A 20,399-nucleotide genomic window follows, 5' to 3' on the forward strand; every position below is an offset into this window, starting at 1 on the left:
ACTCTTATGCTTAAGCTATAGTCTGTGTTAACAAGAAGGTCCTGCACAAGCAGGAAGGAACAAAATTGCTGTTTCATTGGACAGCAATGATAATGTGAATCTGGAAGGTAGTACTAGGCTAATTTTTAATAAAAGGTTCATTTTTCTAAGGTTTTTATGCTTGGCTTCTCCTTGTTTTTTGCAGCTTGACCTAAATGATTGCTGTCATTCTCACAAATCAGAGATCTAATTTGATGCTCTAGATCACAGAGAAGCCTGCTCACTTACCTGGGCCACTGGAAGATGCTGCTTGTTTTGCTTGTGGCTATCTCAGCAGCCAAGATTCTGCAATGACATGGCAGATATATCGCTGCATTCTCTCTGATTCTCTTTATAAAATCAGTATCAACCTCAATAAAGATGGAGTAGAGCACAAAGGATTCTACTAACGCTAGCATATGTAAAGGTACCTTCCTTCTGAAGGCTTTAATGCCTGTCTCTACTCCTGGACCTTTTGTCTCAGGCTAGAAGTATTTATGATATGGCAGCCAACAACCTGACCATAGATTCTGATCACCATCTGTTAAGATATTCCTGTTCCCATTCACAAGTGTAGATCACTTTCTGGATTACTCGCTCCTTCCCTCTTCACCTACAGAGACTGACTTTTCAACTGACTTAGAATATCTTCTGAAGCAGGAAAATATAAGATTTTTTAATATATATCTAATTGAGTAAAAACATTCCTAGTCTCTTGCTGCTGTCATTGTCCATTATGTTCCAGTCAACTCTGTGCTATTACCTCTTTTAAACTTTAAGATGCTTGTCAGAGCATATTCCTTGCATTACAGATTCTGATTGTTTCACTGTTTGAATATCTGTCTCTTATTTTCTCTTCTGCAAACCAAACTTTCTGTGTAACCAGAAAGGAGGGGGAGGTTCAGGCACTCATATTTAGCTCTATTTTTATTATTTTTTTTGAAGATAATGTTCCTCCATTTCCTGCCAATGTTCTTCTAATATTATACTTTAGAAAATCAGCCTTCTAGTGTTCTTCCCTGAGTTGTATAGGCTATTTCAGTTACTTCACACCCTTGATATCAGTAGGACTTTAGGCTCAGAAGCTCATACCTTCTAGGAAGAAATCTCAAGCTTTTCATTTCCACTGCCACGTTGTTCTTTTCTTGTGACAGTCTAATTGAAGTATAGACTGTGTCCACACAGTTTCCAAACGGTGAAAGTGATGACTTTGACTGTACTAAGAAATGTGGTGCATCCTGCATTACCATTTAGGGTCAGAATAGAGCAGAGCTTCAATTCCAACACCAAGGTTTGTTCATTTTTTTTCTGTAAGGAAAAGCTGTGCTTGTGAAAGTGTTGGTCAGTTTGAGTGAGAGTAGATGAGAACAAGAACCATCAAGTTTGTGAAAAATGGTTCCTGCAGGGATAAATGTATCAGATTTGCAGAGAAAGGTCTGAGGTTACTGTACTATTTTGAGATATGCTGTTTCAGAAGAAAGAGAAAAAATTGTCTGTGGCTCATCCTAGAAGAGCAGAGATGGGGGAGTTTAAAATTACACCAAAGTGAGTAATATCTTACCTGAGAGATGTTTTAAGAACGGTTTTGTCTGGGATGTCTTAAGATTGATCCTGCCTCACCATGAGTGAATGTGCAGAGCAGCCTAAGTGTGGGCACTGGGAGATGGGGGAGGCTGCACAGCCATGCTGAGCTCTGTCAGTTTGTACCTCCACAAAATCCTGTGCTTGGCTGTAAATAATGTACTTAGTGAAATTGTGAGGCTGAAGCGAATAATGGCATGTTCGCTTGCTAAAGGAAATAGCAAGAGTTCAGAATTCTACTCCACACCATTATTCTGAGCTTCCATTCATCATAAAGGTGCGCATCCCTGCATCTAGTTGAAGTCTATTCAGGAGCTTTCTTCTCCTTTCCTGAAGTTGCTGGCGCTTCATGAATGATTCGGGTTAAACGGAACAAAACAACAGCTTTCTAATTTGGTTGTTGTTACATCTGTTGTTAAACTCGAGTCATTTCTCTGGTCTGGAATGATGTAACCCTAGAAATTATTGTCTTGGAACACCTGAGGGAAGCAGGATGCCTGTCCCAGTGCTGGGGGTAGTAGGAAGCTCTGAGTGGGCTTTAACCTTGGATGCATAATGCTTCATCAGACATTGACTGCATAGCACTGAGCTGCATCTCAACACTTAGATGGAGTAGGGCTGATTTCCGCTTCTGGTGCTTAAACCAGTGTGTTTTACTATGCTGGCAGAAACAGTTACAGCTGAGGCTCCTGTTGGAAAATGCTGCTTCTCACCTAAGATGGAAGGAGGTGTATGTGCTCACGTGCCTTTTCAGTCATCCTTATATATGATTTTCTTCCAGTGTAATCTTTCTGCCTAACTTAAATATGACAAATTATCCACCCCAACCTATAGTAGATAACTTTCTAAAGATGGTTTGGAATAGATTTGCTTTCCTGGTTTGACAAACATGAGTCAGTATTTGAGTAAACTGCAGCACAGGTTATGTAGTGAATCGATTAAATGTTTCATACTGCATTGACCCAGTTAGAAAGTTTATAGTCTTTAAAGAGTGTGTGTCTTTTTAAACCTCAGACGGCAGGTGTAGTAACAAACTACCAAACTTTAAAATAAACTGCAGAATTCCATGATCTCACTCGTGGTGCTGCAGAACAGCTCTATGACAGCACTATGCATCCAAACACAGAGCTGCTTTTTAGGCTTCGAGGGTAGCAGGCTTTCCTCTGAACACAGCTCCATTCCTGCTCATCAGTGAGCGGTTGTTAACTGCTGGTCTTTGCGCTGTGCTCTCCTCTTGGTTCACTGCTGCTGAAGGGAGACTGGGTAGGAACTTGTATTTATGCGTGTGGGGGTGATTGCCAAGTCTCTCCTGCTATTTTTTTTTTTTTCCTGAGGTTGTGAATTGAGTGAGAGTAGTATAAAAATACTTCTCTCAACCCAAAGTTAGGCTTCCAAGTCTTAGGCTGAGTGTTTTTGACTTCTTAAGAGTGAGCAAAAAATTTGGAATACAACAACTCTTACTAATTAACTGTTGTGTATGGGTCAATTATGTAAATAGACAAGAGGAACAAAGGTTTCGAAGCTGATGAAATTAAGACAGAAGTTTTAAGCTCACTGTATGTCTGGTTCTTGTCAGGGCTGATAACTAAAGAGGTGTTCCAAGTTCTGGATCATCATTTCAGCAGAAAGCTTTGCCATTTTTTCTTTTAGCAGTTGCTGATAGATTTACTTCTTGCTACCATCTTCACAGAATCTGCAGCACCTCTCCCATGGAGAAAGGTTGAGGGAACTGGGCTTGTTTAGCTTGGAGAAGAGAAGGCTCCAGGGAGACCTCATGTGGCCCTCCAGTACTTGAAGGGGGCATATAAACAGGAGGGGGAATGACAGTTTGTGAGGGTGGACAGTGATAGGACAAGGGGGAATGGTTTTAAATTGAAACAGGGGAGGTTTAGGTTGGATATTAGGAGGAAGTTTTTCACTCAGAAGCTGGTGACGCACTGGAACAGTTTGCCCAAGGAGGCTGTGGATGCCCCATCCCTGCTCTGGGCTGTCTGGTCTGGTGGTTGGCAACCCTGCCCACAGCAGGGGGTTGAAACTAGATGATCATCCTGTGATTCCATGTTTCTACGACCTTAGTTGTGTTTCGTTGCTGGGTGCTATTAGACCGACATAGAATCATCACTATCACCATATATACCTTGGGAATCCTTACAGCTCTGTTTCCCAAGCCAGAAATTGCCACTCTTTGCAATGTTCCCTTTGCTGACTGCTGTCCTTCCCCTTCTCTCCCTATTATCTTCTCCCCAGGCTATCTAACTTACTCATCCCCTTTGATCACTGATCTCCTTGCCATGCCTCAGTCCCTCTCCAGTCTTTTGACCTCATTCTGCCAGGACTGTGTTATGTTGGAGCCTCTCACCTGGTGGCTGCCATTTTCAAAAGCCTCCTTGTAGAAATCAGTTTCTGGCCCAAGGGCTTTTCTTCCTTTGGTACTGATGTGTGAGCTGAATGGACCTTGTATGGGTCTTAAATGTATGGTTCTATTTAGAAAAGTGTACAGGAGCAATGCAGCTCTTTCAGCTTGTTTTACCTCTGTGACTCATCGCTGGCAGTAAGTTTTGCTTCCTTTGCATGTTATAAAAAAAAAATAATCCAAAAAACCCACTTTCCTTTACACTTTCCTTTACTAATCAGCACATCAGATAGAATCCATCATGAAGATTGGCATCTGCCCTTTTACAGGTCAGCCCAAGAGGCAAGTTTCAGATGTTTATGATTTTCCCTGTTGAGCTGGCATTCACAGAGCACCAAATACTTCTAATGCCTGAAGGGAGGCCCAGATCTTATCTCCACTGCAGATATGATACAGATACATAAATCATTTTTACCTCTTAACTCTTGCAGTGCTTTCACTATTAGTAACATGGCTGCGTTGAAGTGACCTGCAGCAGCTCTGCTCTCTTGCTTTTTCAGAAGGTGTGAGAAAAAGGTTTTACGTGAACAGCTCCCCAAGCATTGCATGTTTCTGTGCAAAGCAGTGACTTGTTTCAGCTTCAGTGTTGGAGCATCCTGTCATCCCAGCAGCTCAGCCAACCCAGCCACGCTTTTAGCCTTGCAGTGCAGGAGCAGAGCTGACTAGTGAGGCAGATAATGTGTTCTGGTGGTGGTACTCATCTCCTAGTGCAGTGAGGAAACGGCCTGTGATTCATTTTGTGCTGCTTAGAGATGTAGTTTAAAATAAAAAGTGTGGTTGTGATGGTTTGGTTTTTAGGCTGAGCAGCAGCAGTAAAGTTCAAGTGGCTTTAATGCTTTATTTAAAAAAAATAAAATAGGGGTATACAAGCCTGGTATTCTCATTAAGATCCTGCTCACAAACCTGTGATTTCTTCTAGCATGTACTGCATGTAGGGGTTTTGCCAAGTGGTTGGATGTATATCCCTAGACCCTGGTAGGTGAAATAATTTAGGACATTGCTAATGTGAGCTTGGGTGAAGTCTGTAACGTGCTTAAGATTTCACTCCTTAGCTACTACAGTCTTTTTTAGCATTTTAGTATACCGAGCTGAATTACAGCTGGCTTGTAGCCTGGGATTAGAAAAGACATTTGTTCTTGCTCCAAAGGATGATATGTCCTTAAGGCTGTGGAATTTAAGTTGCAGTACTGCTTAACTAGATTACAGTGCTGTCAGCCAATATAGAATCCACTGTCACTCTTCCGTAGCTGGATTGGCCAAAATCCAACAGATACAGCTCTTGAGTACAGAACGAACAAGTTTATGGTAGTTGTTTTTTAAAAGAAACCCTTATTTTTATTACCTGATGACAAAAGCACATACTGTAAGAAGAATCTTAAATGAGCTGAAGCTGATTAAATCTGTTCTTCAAACTTGAAAAACTAAAAGCTCTGAATGTGGTGTTTATGTTCCTACAGGATGTGTCTGGTGCGAATGAAGCAGGAAGGTCGAGCAGGAAAATACATGTGTCGCTATATCGTTCATTGTATGTGGGAGGATGTTGAACAGCGTGGCAAGGTGATGGGGGTAAGTTTACTCTGGTGTTGATAATCTTGATCATTTTAATGACTGAGTTCTTGTAATGCATTTGTAACTTTGCGTGTTTTGGAAGAATGCTTAATAATAAATCTGTAGTTACACGTGTATTTCTTTATGAACTTAAGCTGGTACAAATGGATATCATCTTGGCCACTCATTCCTGCAGCTGTTGTACTGAGCCACTAACTTTGTTTTGATAACTCTATCATGGCCTGGATGAAGAGGCTGATTTGCCTGAAAGTAACCAAGTTTTCAAATATTTGCCATGTGATTGCATACACAGGGATGCTGCTGTAACAGGATGGGCATTTTGGGGATAGGAAACAAGCAGCTTGGGTAGGGAGAAACATGACTAGTGCCAAGCTTACAACTGCAATTTAAGTTATTCCAGAAGAGCTTTGAGTTTTCCCTGTATCCAGAACAGTGAGTAAAAGGATGATTAAGGGACAAAGTTATTAAGTTCCTGCACATGACTATGTACTTTTCATTAGTTTAATTTTCAGTCTGGATTCGTAGTGTATCTAGACTTCATCTCAAATGAGAAGTGTGAAGAAAAGCGTAGCTCCAGGGATAGTTGATTTGGAGGTTTGAGAGAAGAATGAGACTGGATCTTCTTGGCCTATACGGTGAGCAAGGTTATGGTAGGTAACTGTAAGAGTTGTTTCTGGCCTTGTAGTCTGTAAATACATTTCTCCCTCATTGTGTTGGTGACAGTCTTCAGAAAAGACCCTGCAGAGGTAGTTTTTGCAACTCCAGGATGATGGTGGTGGCAGTAGACTTGATGTAGTTGAGATGTCAGTATTTGGGATGCTTCTAGTGAGAGAATGGGGCTAGGAAAGGTCTTCTCTGATGCTACATATAGAATGTATAGAAATGTTAAATTATTTAGTAGAGGTTTGTCTGTGTACCTGTTTGTGACAAACAAGGAAGTTAACAGGTGAGTTCATGATTTGGTGTGAGATCCCACCAACAATTCGAGACGTTTCTTTTCGTTGAGACTGTGTTTTGCAAATGGTGCTAAAAAGCATAGATTGTGTTGTAACTTCAGTGATTCTATCAACCCTTTTTTCCCTATCTGTTGGAAATTAGCCTTCCTGTGTTACAGATTGCTTTTTAAGGTGGGTCTAAATTTAGGCACCTTAATATTTCCAGCTACATTAATGGGTGAGACAAAAATAAGTGGGAATCCTTCATGTCCTGGTCAGATGCCATGAGGTAGTGTGAGCGAGCCTGGGCAAATCAGATGATAGCTGGTACAGTTCATTCTTAGTAGCACAGATTTCTTCCTAAAGCTTTCAAAGTATTTTTTCATTCTAGGAGACAGACAATGATATAAATACTCATGTAACAGGTTTCAAACAACTGCTTTTGTGCAGTGCAGGTTGGGCAGAAGCAGTTCACAGAGCAGAGAAACAAAATACGTTTCTGGAACAGTTCTGGAGGCCCAATGGCAAACATCTCACCTTATTAACTGGCTATTCTAAAATCTCTGTATTTATTTAAGCAATACAGATTATCAATTAGCATTCAAATCTCATCTTTAATTGTATTTCTCACATATTTTGTTTTCAGTATTTCATTATCCTGTACTTTTGGCCTTAATTTCCTTTCTAACCTAGTCCTAGCTAAGAGAGAGAAACAAAAAAATTAAGTAGCTCAGTGGTGTGTGAAAAATATGAGGAAAAACATGGAATTAAATGGGAAATTTATATGTTTTTGTCCTTTTCCTATGCCTTCCATGTCATAGCAATGGTTGTTTTGTGTTTCTGTAGGAACTGAAGACAGTTCAGATCCTTGATGTGGGTGTAAATTTAAGGTTGTTTTTTTTTTATAAAAGCAAACAAAAAAAACCCTATACCACTGCTCTCCCACCCTCCAAAAATCCCTTTGGGGTTTTAGAAGTCCATCTGGGCAGAGAGAGAATGCTATTCTGGAGAGAAAGCTATTTCTTTGTTCCTTTTGACATTGACTTTTTCTTCTACCAACTAACCTCAAATGCCATCATTTAGTTTTCCTTGCAGGGTTTGAAGCAGCAGCAAGCAGCAAAGAGAAGCAAAGCTGTTTGCTACTCTTACAAGCGGGCTGAACTCAAAAATGAAGCTTGGTGTAAATTAGAGTTGTACAGAAGTTTAATGAAGAACTTTGAAGGGAAAAAGATAGAACTCACAGTCTGTTCTTTGTGAAGAAAAGCAAGTAACCATTTCAGCAAACTGAATTATTCCTTTGCTCTTAAAATTCCCCCAAAAATGTTTTAAATGAAAAGAAAAATGTCTATCCTTATTTTTCATTCGATCTGGAGCTTCAAATGTTAATAAATGCTTGTTATAATTGTATGGTTGCTGTATGATGCAACTGGGAAGAGTTCTTAAGTTGTCTGAATGCCATTCATTCCTTGCTTGACAAGCCAGGCATCTTTTCAGTTTGTCTTTGAGTTTAAATTTCACAATCTTTAATAATGATAATGTAGCATAATAGCAAACAGGCTTGGATTGTAATAATAAGATTCCTGTGATGTGCTTTACGTTGGTACCAAGATAGGCTTTTGGCTGTAGCCGACCTTGTCTTAACATAGCTTTTATGTGGCAATAGCTGATGCTTAAAGTATGCACACATTTAAGGGCTTGATCCCACAAACAGCTTCATCTGTGCGTATATTTAATATAGTTGAGCTGTACAGAGACCCATTGATTTTAATGAGACTCCTTGTAAGACAGGGTAAACTCCTAAGGTTACAGCTAACTAGACTAGGTACTAAGGGTGTGTAAGAAAGCATAGTGAAGTGTGCTAGTTAGTAAATTTGGAAATCAGGACTGCTCTTTTCCCCATACTGTTTGTGAAGGTACACAGCTTATATGATTGTTCAGTGTTTTTTTCATCTTTATAATTATTCCTCATCTTTCAATCATCAGTTTGTCAACTTTGAACTCTTTGGTTTCTTCATGTAGTATGTATCGTGTACTGGATGAAAATACTTTATGCGTGGATGGTCAAAGACATCAGCTGCGCCCTTGCTCCTTATCTCCGTTCCTTTTCTTTGTACTAGGGATGTTAGCCTACCATCCCACCTTGGCCCTGGCCCTACACAGATAATTCCTATTTCACCCCTGCCTGCTCACCCTTCCTAACTTTTCTCCATTGCACATGCATGTACTCTGACAGACCTCCTTCTTCACATCTCAGCTTAAGCAGTTCCAGGGACCATAGAGGATAGGCTAAGGACACTTACCCTTGGTGTTAGGATCTGCCTGTTAGTCCTGGTATATTATCCTTACTGCTTCATTTTAAATAAAGTTGAGGTAATGCTTTGCCTTCTCCCTCATGCTCTGACAAAACATTTGAGGAATACGTCTAACAGTTACTTATTCTCAAGCAGTTCAATCTTGCAGCCAGTATATACTATGCCTTCAAAAGAGGATAATTAAATATATCAAGAGAAGAATAGTAGATAAAAAGATGATGGCATTAGTGTTTCTCATTTCAGGTTTCATAATCTGAGCTTTTCTCAGACATAAGTCAAATGAAAGGAAACTGCTGAATTCTTTTAGGGCACTAAGCTGTCACCTGCACAGCTCCCAGGTGGTGAGGACATTCTGTACCTGGCTTTTTCTGTCCTGCAGCGTATCAGTGGTCAGTATTGAAGTGGGCTGCTACACTGCTGTATTGTGGTATAAGGGACAGAGCACCTGTATGAAACTTGCTGCTTGGATGCAATTAGCTGAACTTGCTGACAGACCAGGCTGCATTTCTTCAGCTCGTTTTCATATCTAGCAGCAATTCCAGCACTTGATGCAGAAAATGGATATTATATTCCTGAAGTGATACTGATGGTTTATTAACATATGCCGTCTGCTCTTAAGTACACAAGATCATTGGAGCCGAAAGCGATAGAATGCCAGGCATTTTAACTGCTAATTTACATCAGCTCCAACTCCAAATGGCGTTTGTATTATTTCAAAAAATGGTTGTTAAAATTGCTGAAATCTAAATCTCAGCTACAAAGTTTTGGGACTTGTTAGCCTGAGCTCCTTCAGCACTCCTGAATGTCGGCAAGAGTCAGAAACCAAAACTTGACACAGCTGTAAAAACACACGGAGAGCCTGTGGCCTCAGCAAATTCTACTGGTGCAGGCATATTTCAGATATAAATTTTACTCTGCTGTCCCTAGTACTAATGAAGTCAGTTTCTTTTGGTGGGTTTGCAGCCAGGTGTGTCCAGTTCTGTGGCTAACCAGTGCTCTTTACTTAATTTTTCCACTAGTGACATTTCTATCAAACTTTAAAAACAAACAGAAAAATTGGCTTGATGCAATGGCTCCAAGTGTTAATAGTAACATTAGGCTGGGTACAAGGCTTCCTTTCGATACTGCTTTGCCAGAGATCTCCACCTTGTGGCTTGCACTGAATAGATTTATACTCCTCAAATGGGCAGATGCTTCATCCATTTGTAAGGGGATTCAGGCAATACTGGAAGTTGCTATTTTGTATTCTTATCAGAGTGCTTCAGCAACCTGAATATTAACCTGAGCTGAGTATTGTTGCAGTAACTGTGTGTATGTGAAAGCAGTTATTGTGGGTCTGAGTGTATTTGAATACCTTTAGATGATGCTGCAGACCTGATCAGAAGGGCTTTTGGATGCTGGAGTTCCATGGAGCAGAATTTCAGCTGATTGTTTGACAACAGAAATGTGATTTATTTATTTTTTAAAATTTAATTTAATTTTTTTTTTTAAGGAGAAAAAAAACACAAAAAAAAGCCACTGAAAAGAACAACACGAACCTGTCTTAGATGCATCAGTCTTTATCCAACTACATGTAAGCTGTTGTTGGGCTCTTCTTGGCAGCAATATTCTTGTGTGTTCTCATAGCATTGTGCTTCTGAAATAAGACATTTTCAGTGCAAAAGAACAATTCCATTTTATAACCAGGCATGTTCTGCAGACTGCAAAAGAGATAAGAACAAGAGGGGCTGACAAGCCCGGCATGCCAAACCTGTTTTAATTTATCTTAATCCCACTTTCCTGTTTTCCCACCAGACCATTCAGGACCCCTGCCCCCTTTTTCCAGGAACACATCTAGGTGTCTTTTGAATTCATTTATTGGCTCTGCAGCACATAGCACAATGCAGCCTTTGTTATACTCATAGCCAGAGCTGTTTATATACAGTGACCCATAATTTGCTCTCAGTTACATTGGTGTACATCTGAGGTAACACCATCAGAATCAATAACATGGTTCACATCAGTGTAACAGAGCAGAATTTAGCTCTGTAAACTTGAACACGGTTTTGTCTTTTAATTGTGAAAAGACATTGGAAGATTAAAATATCATCTTGCCTTGCTCTAATAAAACAAGCAAACAGGCGTACATCCTGCATTACTGGGCTTGCCTAAACGTGATGCAGTTCATTTCAAGTTGTTATTTTTGTGGAGAATTAAAAATCTAACGCTTACCTAAGGATTCAGAAATCACAGTCAGAGTGAGACCAGTATGACTCTGGAATAGCTTTTGGAGATGAGGGCACAGCATAAAGTTGATAGCATTTCCAGATTGAATTCAAACTTTGCACTGAGTGAAGTATGCTGTTGATTCACCCACTGTGATTGAAAGTTCAGGAGGTCTTTAAAGTCTTGTGGGAAATCATGGGTCAAAGGGGGATGCACAGAACACCAAGTATGTTGTTATGGGATAACAGGAGGAGAACTGGAGCAGAAGGAAAGCATGATTTTGTTTGGTTTATCTGTACAACCAAAGAGGAAAAGTTGTAGTTTCAAATGATCCGCGTATTTTTAAATATGCAATGTTAATAGGACGTTTTAAGGAGAAGAGTGTTAGGATAATAACAGCTATATTTGCAGAGCATGAAAACCAAGCTGTGTCTATTCTGTGAAATCCACAGTAATTCTTGTGCTCTCTTTGTTGTTTTTTTGTTACCAGAGCTTTTCATCCACAGTTGATAAGGGCAAGAAGTACAGAAAAAATACATTTATTGACAGTCAAGTATAAGATGATGGTTTTACTTCTCTCTCTAAGAAAATAATCCACACAGAAAGTTGAGCATTAAACTGCTTCTCTAGGTAGAGAAACAATGTCTGTAGACAGCACTTGTGTCTGGTGTGTAAAATACACACAAATCCTTGGCACAAAAGAGCATTACCTGTGATCGTGTAGAGTGAATGTATATTCATTTCTGGTGGTTGGAGTGTTGTAGGCCATTGTAGGGCCTGTTTCTTTGGCAGTGTGAGGGCATTGAGGCAACTCATGTAGAAGATGGGATTTTTGTTGCTTCTGTTTTAGCAAAATAAAGCAGCCTACGAAGGGTCTGGTGACTAATGGAGCTGCAGCAAGGCCATGTGCGTGGAAGGGGTTTTGCCTTCATCAGTAGGACGTGAAGTTGATTGCTTTGCCTGCAATCACCTTCAGAATGTCACCAGGAAGTGATTTCAGAACACCAAATTCAAAGTCAGAATTTCATTGTGATTGTGTGAAGTCCACCAGCATATAAAGGAAACAGGGATACAAGCAGAAAAGGAATGAAACAGAAACTCTCGATCACTTCTCAAAAAGCTCCAAAGCTCACAGTAAACTTCCGTTTGTTTGTCCTTTCATAAATGCAAAAGAGAACCAGACACTGCTTCCAGAGCATGTTTAGTATAATCTGCTTATAACTTAAATACGCAGAAGGATGTTTATGTGTTGTATGTTGCCTTGCAAATACCTGAACTATGAGGAAGCCTGGCACAGGTAGTGTGCATGGTGATAAGAGCTTAGCTTTGGCAGGTCATAGAGGTTAGAAATGGGCTCTTCCACAGGTTCTGTTTTTAATGTAGTTCTAGAACCAGGTTCTGTGGGACTGATGTGCCTGACGGTCTGAACAGGCATGTTTACCACATGCCAAGGATACCTGGCATTGAAGTCGTAATATATGCTTGAGTTCTTTTCAACTGGCCTGCCTCAGTTTGCTGCAGAATTTGACTTAAAGATTTTGATTTGTTTCCCAGGTGTGTTGGATGTTATTGCTGTACAGCAGTGTCCTTGGTCTGTTTTGTGCCTCCCCCTGATGCTTGCAAGAACTACACTGGAAGCTGCCTTGTGCCTTTGCTAGAAATGCTTCTGCCATTACTCCCCACACACTACACCTGTGAGACTCGCATGTCAAAAGTGATGTTACTGTGCCATGGCTGTGGGCACAAAGTGCTGCACTGCACTCCTCAAATACCCAGAGCAGAGTGTGGCTACCAAAATCCAATGCTGGGCAACAGAACTGCTCTTTACCACAACTGTATTATTTTTCTTTTGACAGCATAGCGATGACAGTGGAAACAGGGAAGGGACCCATATCAAACCTGCAGCAGTCTCCAGGCTCAGCAGGACTGGAACAGCAGTTAGAACTGGTGCAGCAGTTACATAGTCAGTGTTGCCTGGCTTCTGTCATTGCTCTGTGCATCACTCACGGTTCTGCTTGTGCTTTGCTTACAGTCAATGCAAAGTTAAAGAATGTGGTGTTGTACCGGGTGTTTTGAATGTTATCAAATTCCTGTCCTCTTGTAGTTTGTCCCAAACTTCCACTACCGAGATGAACTGATTTCCTTAGCTAATTCTTGCGAGTCTCTCCCAGCAAAGTATTTCATGTTATTAAACAACTACATTTATAACATTAGGCTGCTGCAAGGAAAACGTGTGTGTACTTTTAAGCAAAATATCTAGATCAGTGTCTCTTCTAAATCGAAGCATCGAGAGTTCTCAATACATTTTGATAATGCTGTTGCCTGTGGTTTTCACCCTGACTAGAAAGTCACCGCTACCTTCTGCTTCCTCTCCAAAATCTGCTCTGACGGGCAGGATTGGTAGATAAGGAATTGCTGGGATGGTCACAGTTAGAGGGTTGCTGTCAATTACTATGTTCAGGTGGAGGCCTGTGATGAGCAGTGTCCCTCAGGGGTCTGTGTTGGGACTGGTACATCTTTATCAGTGATGTAGATGATGTAGATGTTAGGATCAAGTGCACCCTCTGCCAGTCACCTTGGCACTTAAGCTGAGTGGTGCGGTTAAAACAGCAGCAGGAAGGGATACTATCCAGAGGGACATTGATAAACTCAAAAGCTGGGTCCATGTGAACCTAATGAGGTTCAGCAAAGCAGAGTGCAAGGTTTTGCACCTGGGTCAGGGTAATCCCAGGTATGTACACAGACTGGGAGAAGAACTCATTGAGAGTAGTGTTGCTGAGAAGGGCTTAGGGGTCATGATAGATGAAAAAATTAACATGAGCCAGTGAGTGCTTGCAGCCCAGAAGGCCAACAGTATCCTGGGTGGTTGGCCCAGAGCAGGGATGTGATTGTCCCTCTCTTCTCTGCCCTCCTGGGGCTTCAGCTGGAGAGCTGCATCCAGGTCTGGGGCCCCAAGCAAAGGAAAGATGTGAAGCTTTTGGGGAGGGCCCAGACAAGGGCCATGAAGATTCTCAGAGGGCTGGAGCACCTCTCCTGTGAAAACAGGATGAAGGAGCTTAGGGTGTTCAGTCTGGGGAAGAGAAAACTGGGGGGAGACCCCATTGCAGCCATCCAGTATTTAAAGGGAGATATTAAACAGGAAGGAAATGATTTTTTTTTTTACATGAGTAGATAATGATAGTACAAAGAGGAATGGTTTTAAACTAAAAGAGAGACGACTTAGATTAGATGTTGAGGGGAAGATTTTCACTGAGAGAGTGGTAAAGTGCTTGAACGAGTTGGCTTGATGGGATCCTGAGCAACCTGATCCTAGTACTTGATCTAGTGGTTGGCAACCCTGCAGCAGGGAGACTGAAGCTTGGTGATCCTTGAAGTGCCTTCCTACACAAGCTATTATGTTGTTGGTTTTTTTTTTCTTTTCTTCCCCTTGTTGGCCTTGGTCATTTTTTATTACCCTGATACCTGAATTCACTTGAGCTTCTATCTTCTTCCCTTTTGTTGGGGCTTTTTGCCTGCTTTCATGTTTCTCCTGTCAGTATGTCTCATACTTATTTCCTGACTCTCATTTTGTAGAGAAATCAGTGTGTTCCTATACCTTGTCCTTTTGACTGTCTTCTCTTAATTCTCTTTGTTTCTTTGAAGGGCATCTTTTGTCACTGACACATCCTTGCTCCCTCTTCTTGCATTTTTTCATGTTCAGCTAATCATTTTAGTAGTCAGTTTAATTCAGCTAATAATCATCAGTGCCAGTTATGCCTGCCATATGGCTTCACTGATTCCATGGTCACACTGCCTCAGTTACAATGCACTCTTCCAGCAACTATTGCAGAAGTCCATAAAGAAAGCTTGGGGTCTGTCCTCCTGTCTGCTTGTTTCAAACCTACATTTGCAAGTTGAATCATTCTCACAGCTCTGTCTTTTTCAACTCCAGATTATTTTTTTTTTTTTCTTCTTTAGTTTCTTTATTTATTGACATGAACACTTGCTTTTAATGAGGGGTCCAAAACCAAATACAATATTTGAGGTGCGGTCTCATTGTGCCGTGTACAAGGAGGTGGTCGCTTCCCTAGTCCTGTTGGCCACATTATTTCTGATGCAGACCAGACTGCTGTTGGCCTTCTTAGCCACCTGAATACACTGGCTTGTGTTCAGCCGGCTGTTGATCATGACCCCCAGGTCCATTACTGCCAGGCAACTTTCCAGCCCCTCCCCCCCAAGCCTGTACAGATGCATGGGGTTGTTATGACCCAAGTGCAGGACCTGGCACTTATTCTTGTTCAATGTCATTTGACTGGGTTCAACCCATCTACTCAGTGTAAAGTACAGAAAGTACACTTTCTGCTCCTGCAGATGGTTCTATGCCACTTGAGTTGTACAGCTCCTTCAAAGTTCAGTCTTGAATTCTGCTGTAGATGCAGTGTCTTTGTGTTTGTAATGCACCTACTGCGCTGCCTTGTAGCCTGGCTAGGTAAGTGGGTTGCAAATGTTTATATTTTTCTGTTAGAATTCAGTTTATTTTATTACTTCATTTTCTGACTTCTGCAGCCCATTTTACCTGTTTATAAAACTCTCAGTACTGTGAAGCCCTTTATGACTGCTTTTGCTAACAACTCCAACAGTAAAATAAATGACAACGGTCATGGAGTGCAAATACAGTGTATTCGAGTAATTTCAATGCTGTCTTTCATGCTTCTTTACTGTCTTTTACTTTCACACAAGCAACAGTGTGTGATGCTTTTGTGCACACCTAGACAGACTTCTGTTTTCCGTTCTATATTGGGAATCTCAGTAGATTTGATTATTTCTGTTCCCTTTTGTTTTGGAGCACAAACAGCACTTGCTCAATCTCTATTGGTATTAAATAGCTAATTATTGTTACACTTCTGTAAGAGCTTGAATGTTGTTTCCATATTCAAAGGGCAGGAAACAACATGAAAGGTTAAAACAATATTACCAGAATACCAGCATGTCTGATCTTAGTGATCTCTATTTGTTGCTTGCATCGTGTTGATTTTCAGGTTGGTCAGTTGGCTTTGTGGCCACAAGGACAACGGCATATACAAAAGGATATTTGTTTTGTGTTGCGGAATAATGTAGATGGAAGCCTGGATCAGTGAAGTCTTATTGTATGTAAAATAAGCAACACTGATCTGAGTTGATTTTCAGATGGCTTGGGCATAAATATCAAATGTAGGTGTTGATAACAGAAAGCTGGCAGCCCTGTGAATGGCGGTTGTTTTCAGAATGTCACCTGAGTGATACAGGCACTGCCTGCTTTGTCTACTGGCAGCTTCTACGTGAAGTCTTAGTTCTCTGAAATTGAGAAAGTGGTGGAGATTGTGTAGCTGGTGGAATCCCTGGCTATAGCCCCAGGTGACAGTTACATGCCAGAGAGCTGGAAAATAACATGATTGAGAGCATCCTAAATTTACCCCTTTCTATTCCCTGTTTAATTCCGTAGTTGATGATGGCCCCATACATAGGTTTAATATGCACTAGTTAGGAAAAAGTGCACGAGGAAATTTTTGCCCTCTTCAAACCCTTGCCCACTCTTCTAGGATCTTCTGGAAGTTTATTTATCTACAGTAGCATCAAGCCTGAATGAAATGCAGAAGTGAGATGGAAAACTCACAGTATCTTACCATGCAGCTTTTTCATGGTTTGCTTTCCTCCTTTGCCTTCTACTCGAGGGCAGAGCTAGGGTAGAGAAATAATTTTTGTTCGCTTCTGAAAGGTTACAGTAATAAAGAAACTCTTGTTAACATCAGAGTATATGGCAGGCAGGAGTTTTCACAGTCTGGCATTGTTTATTTTACCAGCAATTTGGAACCTTCTGCACTCTTAAAATATTGGCAAGAAAATATTTAACTGTTAACTATTCCATGGCATGCGTGTGCTTGAAGCCCTGGGGAGGAGGAGTGCTTGGGGAAATCAGGTTTTTCTCAGCTTATGATTGAAACCAGAAGGTGCAGAATACTGGTAGAAGATAAAAGCAGTGCAACCTCAAATTTCAGTTTTACCCAAGTGCACAACTGATGGTAGAATGTCCAACAGGTCACATATAAACAGGGCCATGATGGAAGATAGTGGGATGTCTGATGGAGCAAATGCAACCAAGCTTAGATGCAGCAGAAGGGAATTTCAGAGACAGTGTTTGCATTTGTCTTGGCTTCTTTTAAGAGGTAAAGATTGCAGCAGGACCAGGTGTTAGCATCAAAGTTTAGGCTGGTTGATTGCTTCCTAATTGCGTGGAATCTAACAATCGCCCCTCCATTTTGAAATGAAATTAATTCCTTGATTTTTTGTGGAGAGATTTTTTGCAGAGGAGACAGAACAGCTGATTTGGGTGACTTCCTTGCTGCTACCCAGAAGAAACTTGGAAGCTCCTTGGAGAAAGCATTTCCTTATTTTTCTTTTCCCCAGGGAGAGATAATTATTTGCTACGAGCAGGATCATTCTCCCAGCATTTCTGCATAGCAGCCTGTTCCTGTAAGACTTCTAATAGCTGTGCTATGAACAGCATTTCTTTTCTAATCACACTGGCTTGAAATAAGGAATTAATAGGAAGTCAGCAAAGTGAGCTGAGGATCAGAATCTGTGATCTAATGGACTGCAGCTGTGTTGCTGCAAGTTGGGGGGGAGCAGATGCACAGAGAGATGTCAATCTCTCTGCAAACATCAGTGAAAAACATAGGGAAACAGCACGTATTAAGTGTCCATCTTCTGTTGTCAGATGAAGATCCAGTGTACTACTATCAGTGACTGGAGATAGTTGGGAAGAGGGATAATAGGCAGGACAGATGTGTAGCATCTCTCTTCTGTCTTGCCCTGTCAGTATTTGCTAATGAGTAATGTGAAAGTTGTGCAGAAACTGTCTCATGCACAGATACAGTTGAATACAGTCATAGTGCGATGGGTGTGCAGTTGGCTGATGGGCAGCACTCAAAGGGTTGTAGTAACTGAGGTTCCACCAGGCTGGTGGCTGGTCACCAGTGGGGTTCTGCAGGGCTCTGTTTTAGGGACAGTTGTCTGTGATGTTTTCGTAGATGACTTGAAGGTACACTAATAAGTTTGCTAACGGCACTAAACTGGGGGGAGCTGTTGACTCCCTCTGTAGAAGAGAGGCCTTGCATGGAGGTCTTGACAAACAGGAGGGCTGTGCAATCACCAGCTGCATGGAGTTTAATGAGCAAGTGGCAGATTCGGCACCCGGAATGGGACAGCTCTTGATAGACAGCACAGAGCTGTGTCAGAGGAGGGCAGCTGGAGGTCAGGGCAAGGCCGTGCCCCAGAGGGTGGTGGGCATGGCACAGGCTGCCAGGGCAGCGGGCACAGCCTTGAGCTGCTGGAGTTCAAGGAGTGCTGGGACACCGCTCTCAGCCCTGGGGTTGGGTTGGAGTGCTGCTGTGCTGGGCTGGGATCAGTGATCCATGTGGGTTGCTTCCAACTCAGCTTATTCTATGATTCTATTTAATTTCTATGTAATCCTCTGTGAATGTGTTGAGGTTTTTGTTTGTTTGTTTGTTTAACCCTTTTTTATTTTTGGTTGCTAACGTCCTGTGGCAGTGACTTCTACCAATTAATAAGAAAACTTTCTGTACATGAGAAATTATTTCCATTTGTTTTTCAAGTATTTTTGGACACTTCATCAGCTTCTTCTTTTTCTTTTTTTTATGAGAAAGAGAGGAATAATTCCTTGCTTATTTGCTCTGTACCACTCATGATTTTACCTCTCCCATCATCATCTTTCTCCTTCCTACCTGAGTTCAGCAAGCATCTCCTCGTGTATCACCTTGATCTTCTCTCTGTTTTCTACCTTTTTTTAACATGTCTTTTCTGAAATGAACATGGAAGAAGTTTGTGCAGCATTTTATATACAGGCACCCTATGGATTTGTGGCGGAAGAGAGTTTCTGTTCTGGTTTCTATTCCTTTCTTAACAGTTCTTGAAATTTGCTCATCTTTCTCCACTATTGAATGTTGAGCTGAAATTTGGGAGATTCATCCACAAAACCCCTTTAAGATCCATTTCCTGAATGATGGCAGTTACACAGGGGCACATTGTTCTGTTGATTTTATGACTGCTTTTTCTTAACATCTACTACTAGTACATCTATCAGCACTGAGTATTACTGCTCATAATCATCTGTGATTTTTCATTTCATTTATTACTGTATTTCCTACTAATTTTTACCAATGTAAGTTACATTTCTATCAGTTTGTGCTCCCCTGGATCACCTGAAATACATGTCAACATAGACTCTGTGCTTCGTGGCCCTTCAATTATATTAAATATTAGCAGGGAACTGAAACATATTGTAGATGCAGGTAGTTCACTGAATAAGTTGTTTGAAATAGAGACCTTCTGAAGGTTGCTATGTAAACATATCAAGGGTTAAGAAATTCCTGAGCTCCAAGTGTTTGGGAGAACGCTTAGAGGAAGTGCATGGCTTGCACTCTTGCTGTATCTCTCAGTGTATCTGGCTACTGTTGAAGGCCGGATGGTGTGTTGGGTGGACCCTTAGTCTGCTCCAGTACAGTTGCATGTGACTCTTTCTCACAGTTACTCAAGTTTGTCTCAGTAATGAGATCAGGTTTTATGGGATCTGTGTTAAGTGCTCGTGGTGAATATCTACACTAATGATTTATTTTGCTTCACTGCTGTCTTCTCCAAGTGCCTCTCTTAAACTTGACTGTAACTTCCTTTCAGTCTCTCAGTCAGAATTCTTGCTCCTGGCACATTCAGAAGCATTTTAATCAGCGCTTTTAGGATTTTAGCAAGTGATTTTTCTGAGAGGCATTACAGCAAGAAATCCTCTACACCTGCTCACCCCTACAGAGAACCAGCACAACCAGACAGAGCACAGCAATTCGACCTTTCTTCCATGATCTCAATCTTGAGAGATCGTCAGCGAGCTCTGCCAGCCATGCACTACAGAGAAAAGAAAAATTCAGAATAAGCCCCCATATATTTAATGTGATTAGGACTGTATGGTGACCTCCTCTGCATTTTTTTTTACTGTTACCATGGCAATGTTTCCAAATGAGTAGACTGCAAGATAGAAATATGCCTTCTACTAGACATCTAGGGGTGACCATTATTTTTGCTAGAATATGTAGGTAATGTAGTATAACTTGCTTTTCTATATCTGCCTGGAAAACATAAGTGCTCTGAGGTGTGTTATTGGTAACTGCAGTTATGAAGGTAGCAAAGCATAAAAAAGCTCTTTCCAATAACATGTTGTTTTAATAGATTTAACGTTTGGCAGAAACTGGTTTTGATACGATCTAAAATATATTTAGCTTTAATGTAGGTTAGCGCAGTGTTGAAATAGGTTGTCACTGAACGTTTAAAAGGCTTTAAAGA

At 41.1% G+C, this 20,399-nt stretch overlaps 1 protein-coding gene across 4 annotated transcripts in view; it reads left to right on the forward strand.

The window, feature by feature from the left end:
- LOC146757743 (ubiquinol-cytochrome-c reductase complex assembly factor 1-like) overlaps positions 1-20,399 on the forward strand; it is a 50,517-nt gene that overhangs the window by 18,438 nt on the left and 11,680 nt on the right. For all 4 annotated transcript variants that reach the window (XM_085519432.1, XM_085519435.1, XM_085519434.1 and 1 more), the window contains one exon: positions 5,470-5,578. In XM_085519432.1, coding sequence (XP_085375558.1) covers positions 5,470-5,578 — 109 coding nt within the window. The remainder of the gene's footprint in view (positions 1-5,469; positions 5,579-20,399) is intronic.

This window comes from Coturnix japonica, chromosome 19 (genome assembly GCF_054131305.1).
Source record: "Coturnix japonica strain WE chromosome 19, WE-NBRP24, whole genome shotgun sequence".
Taxonomy (NCBI): Eukaryota; Metazoa; Chordata; class Aves; order Galliformes; family Phasianidae; genus Coturnix; species Coturnix japonica.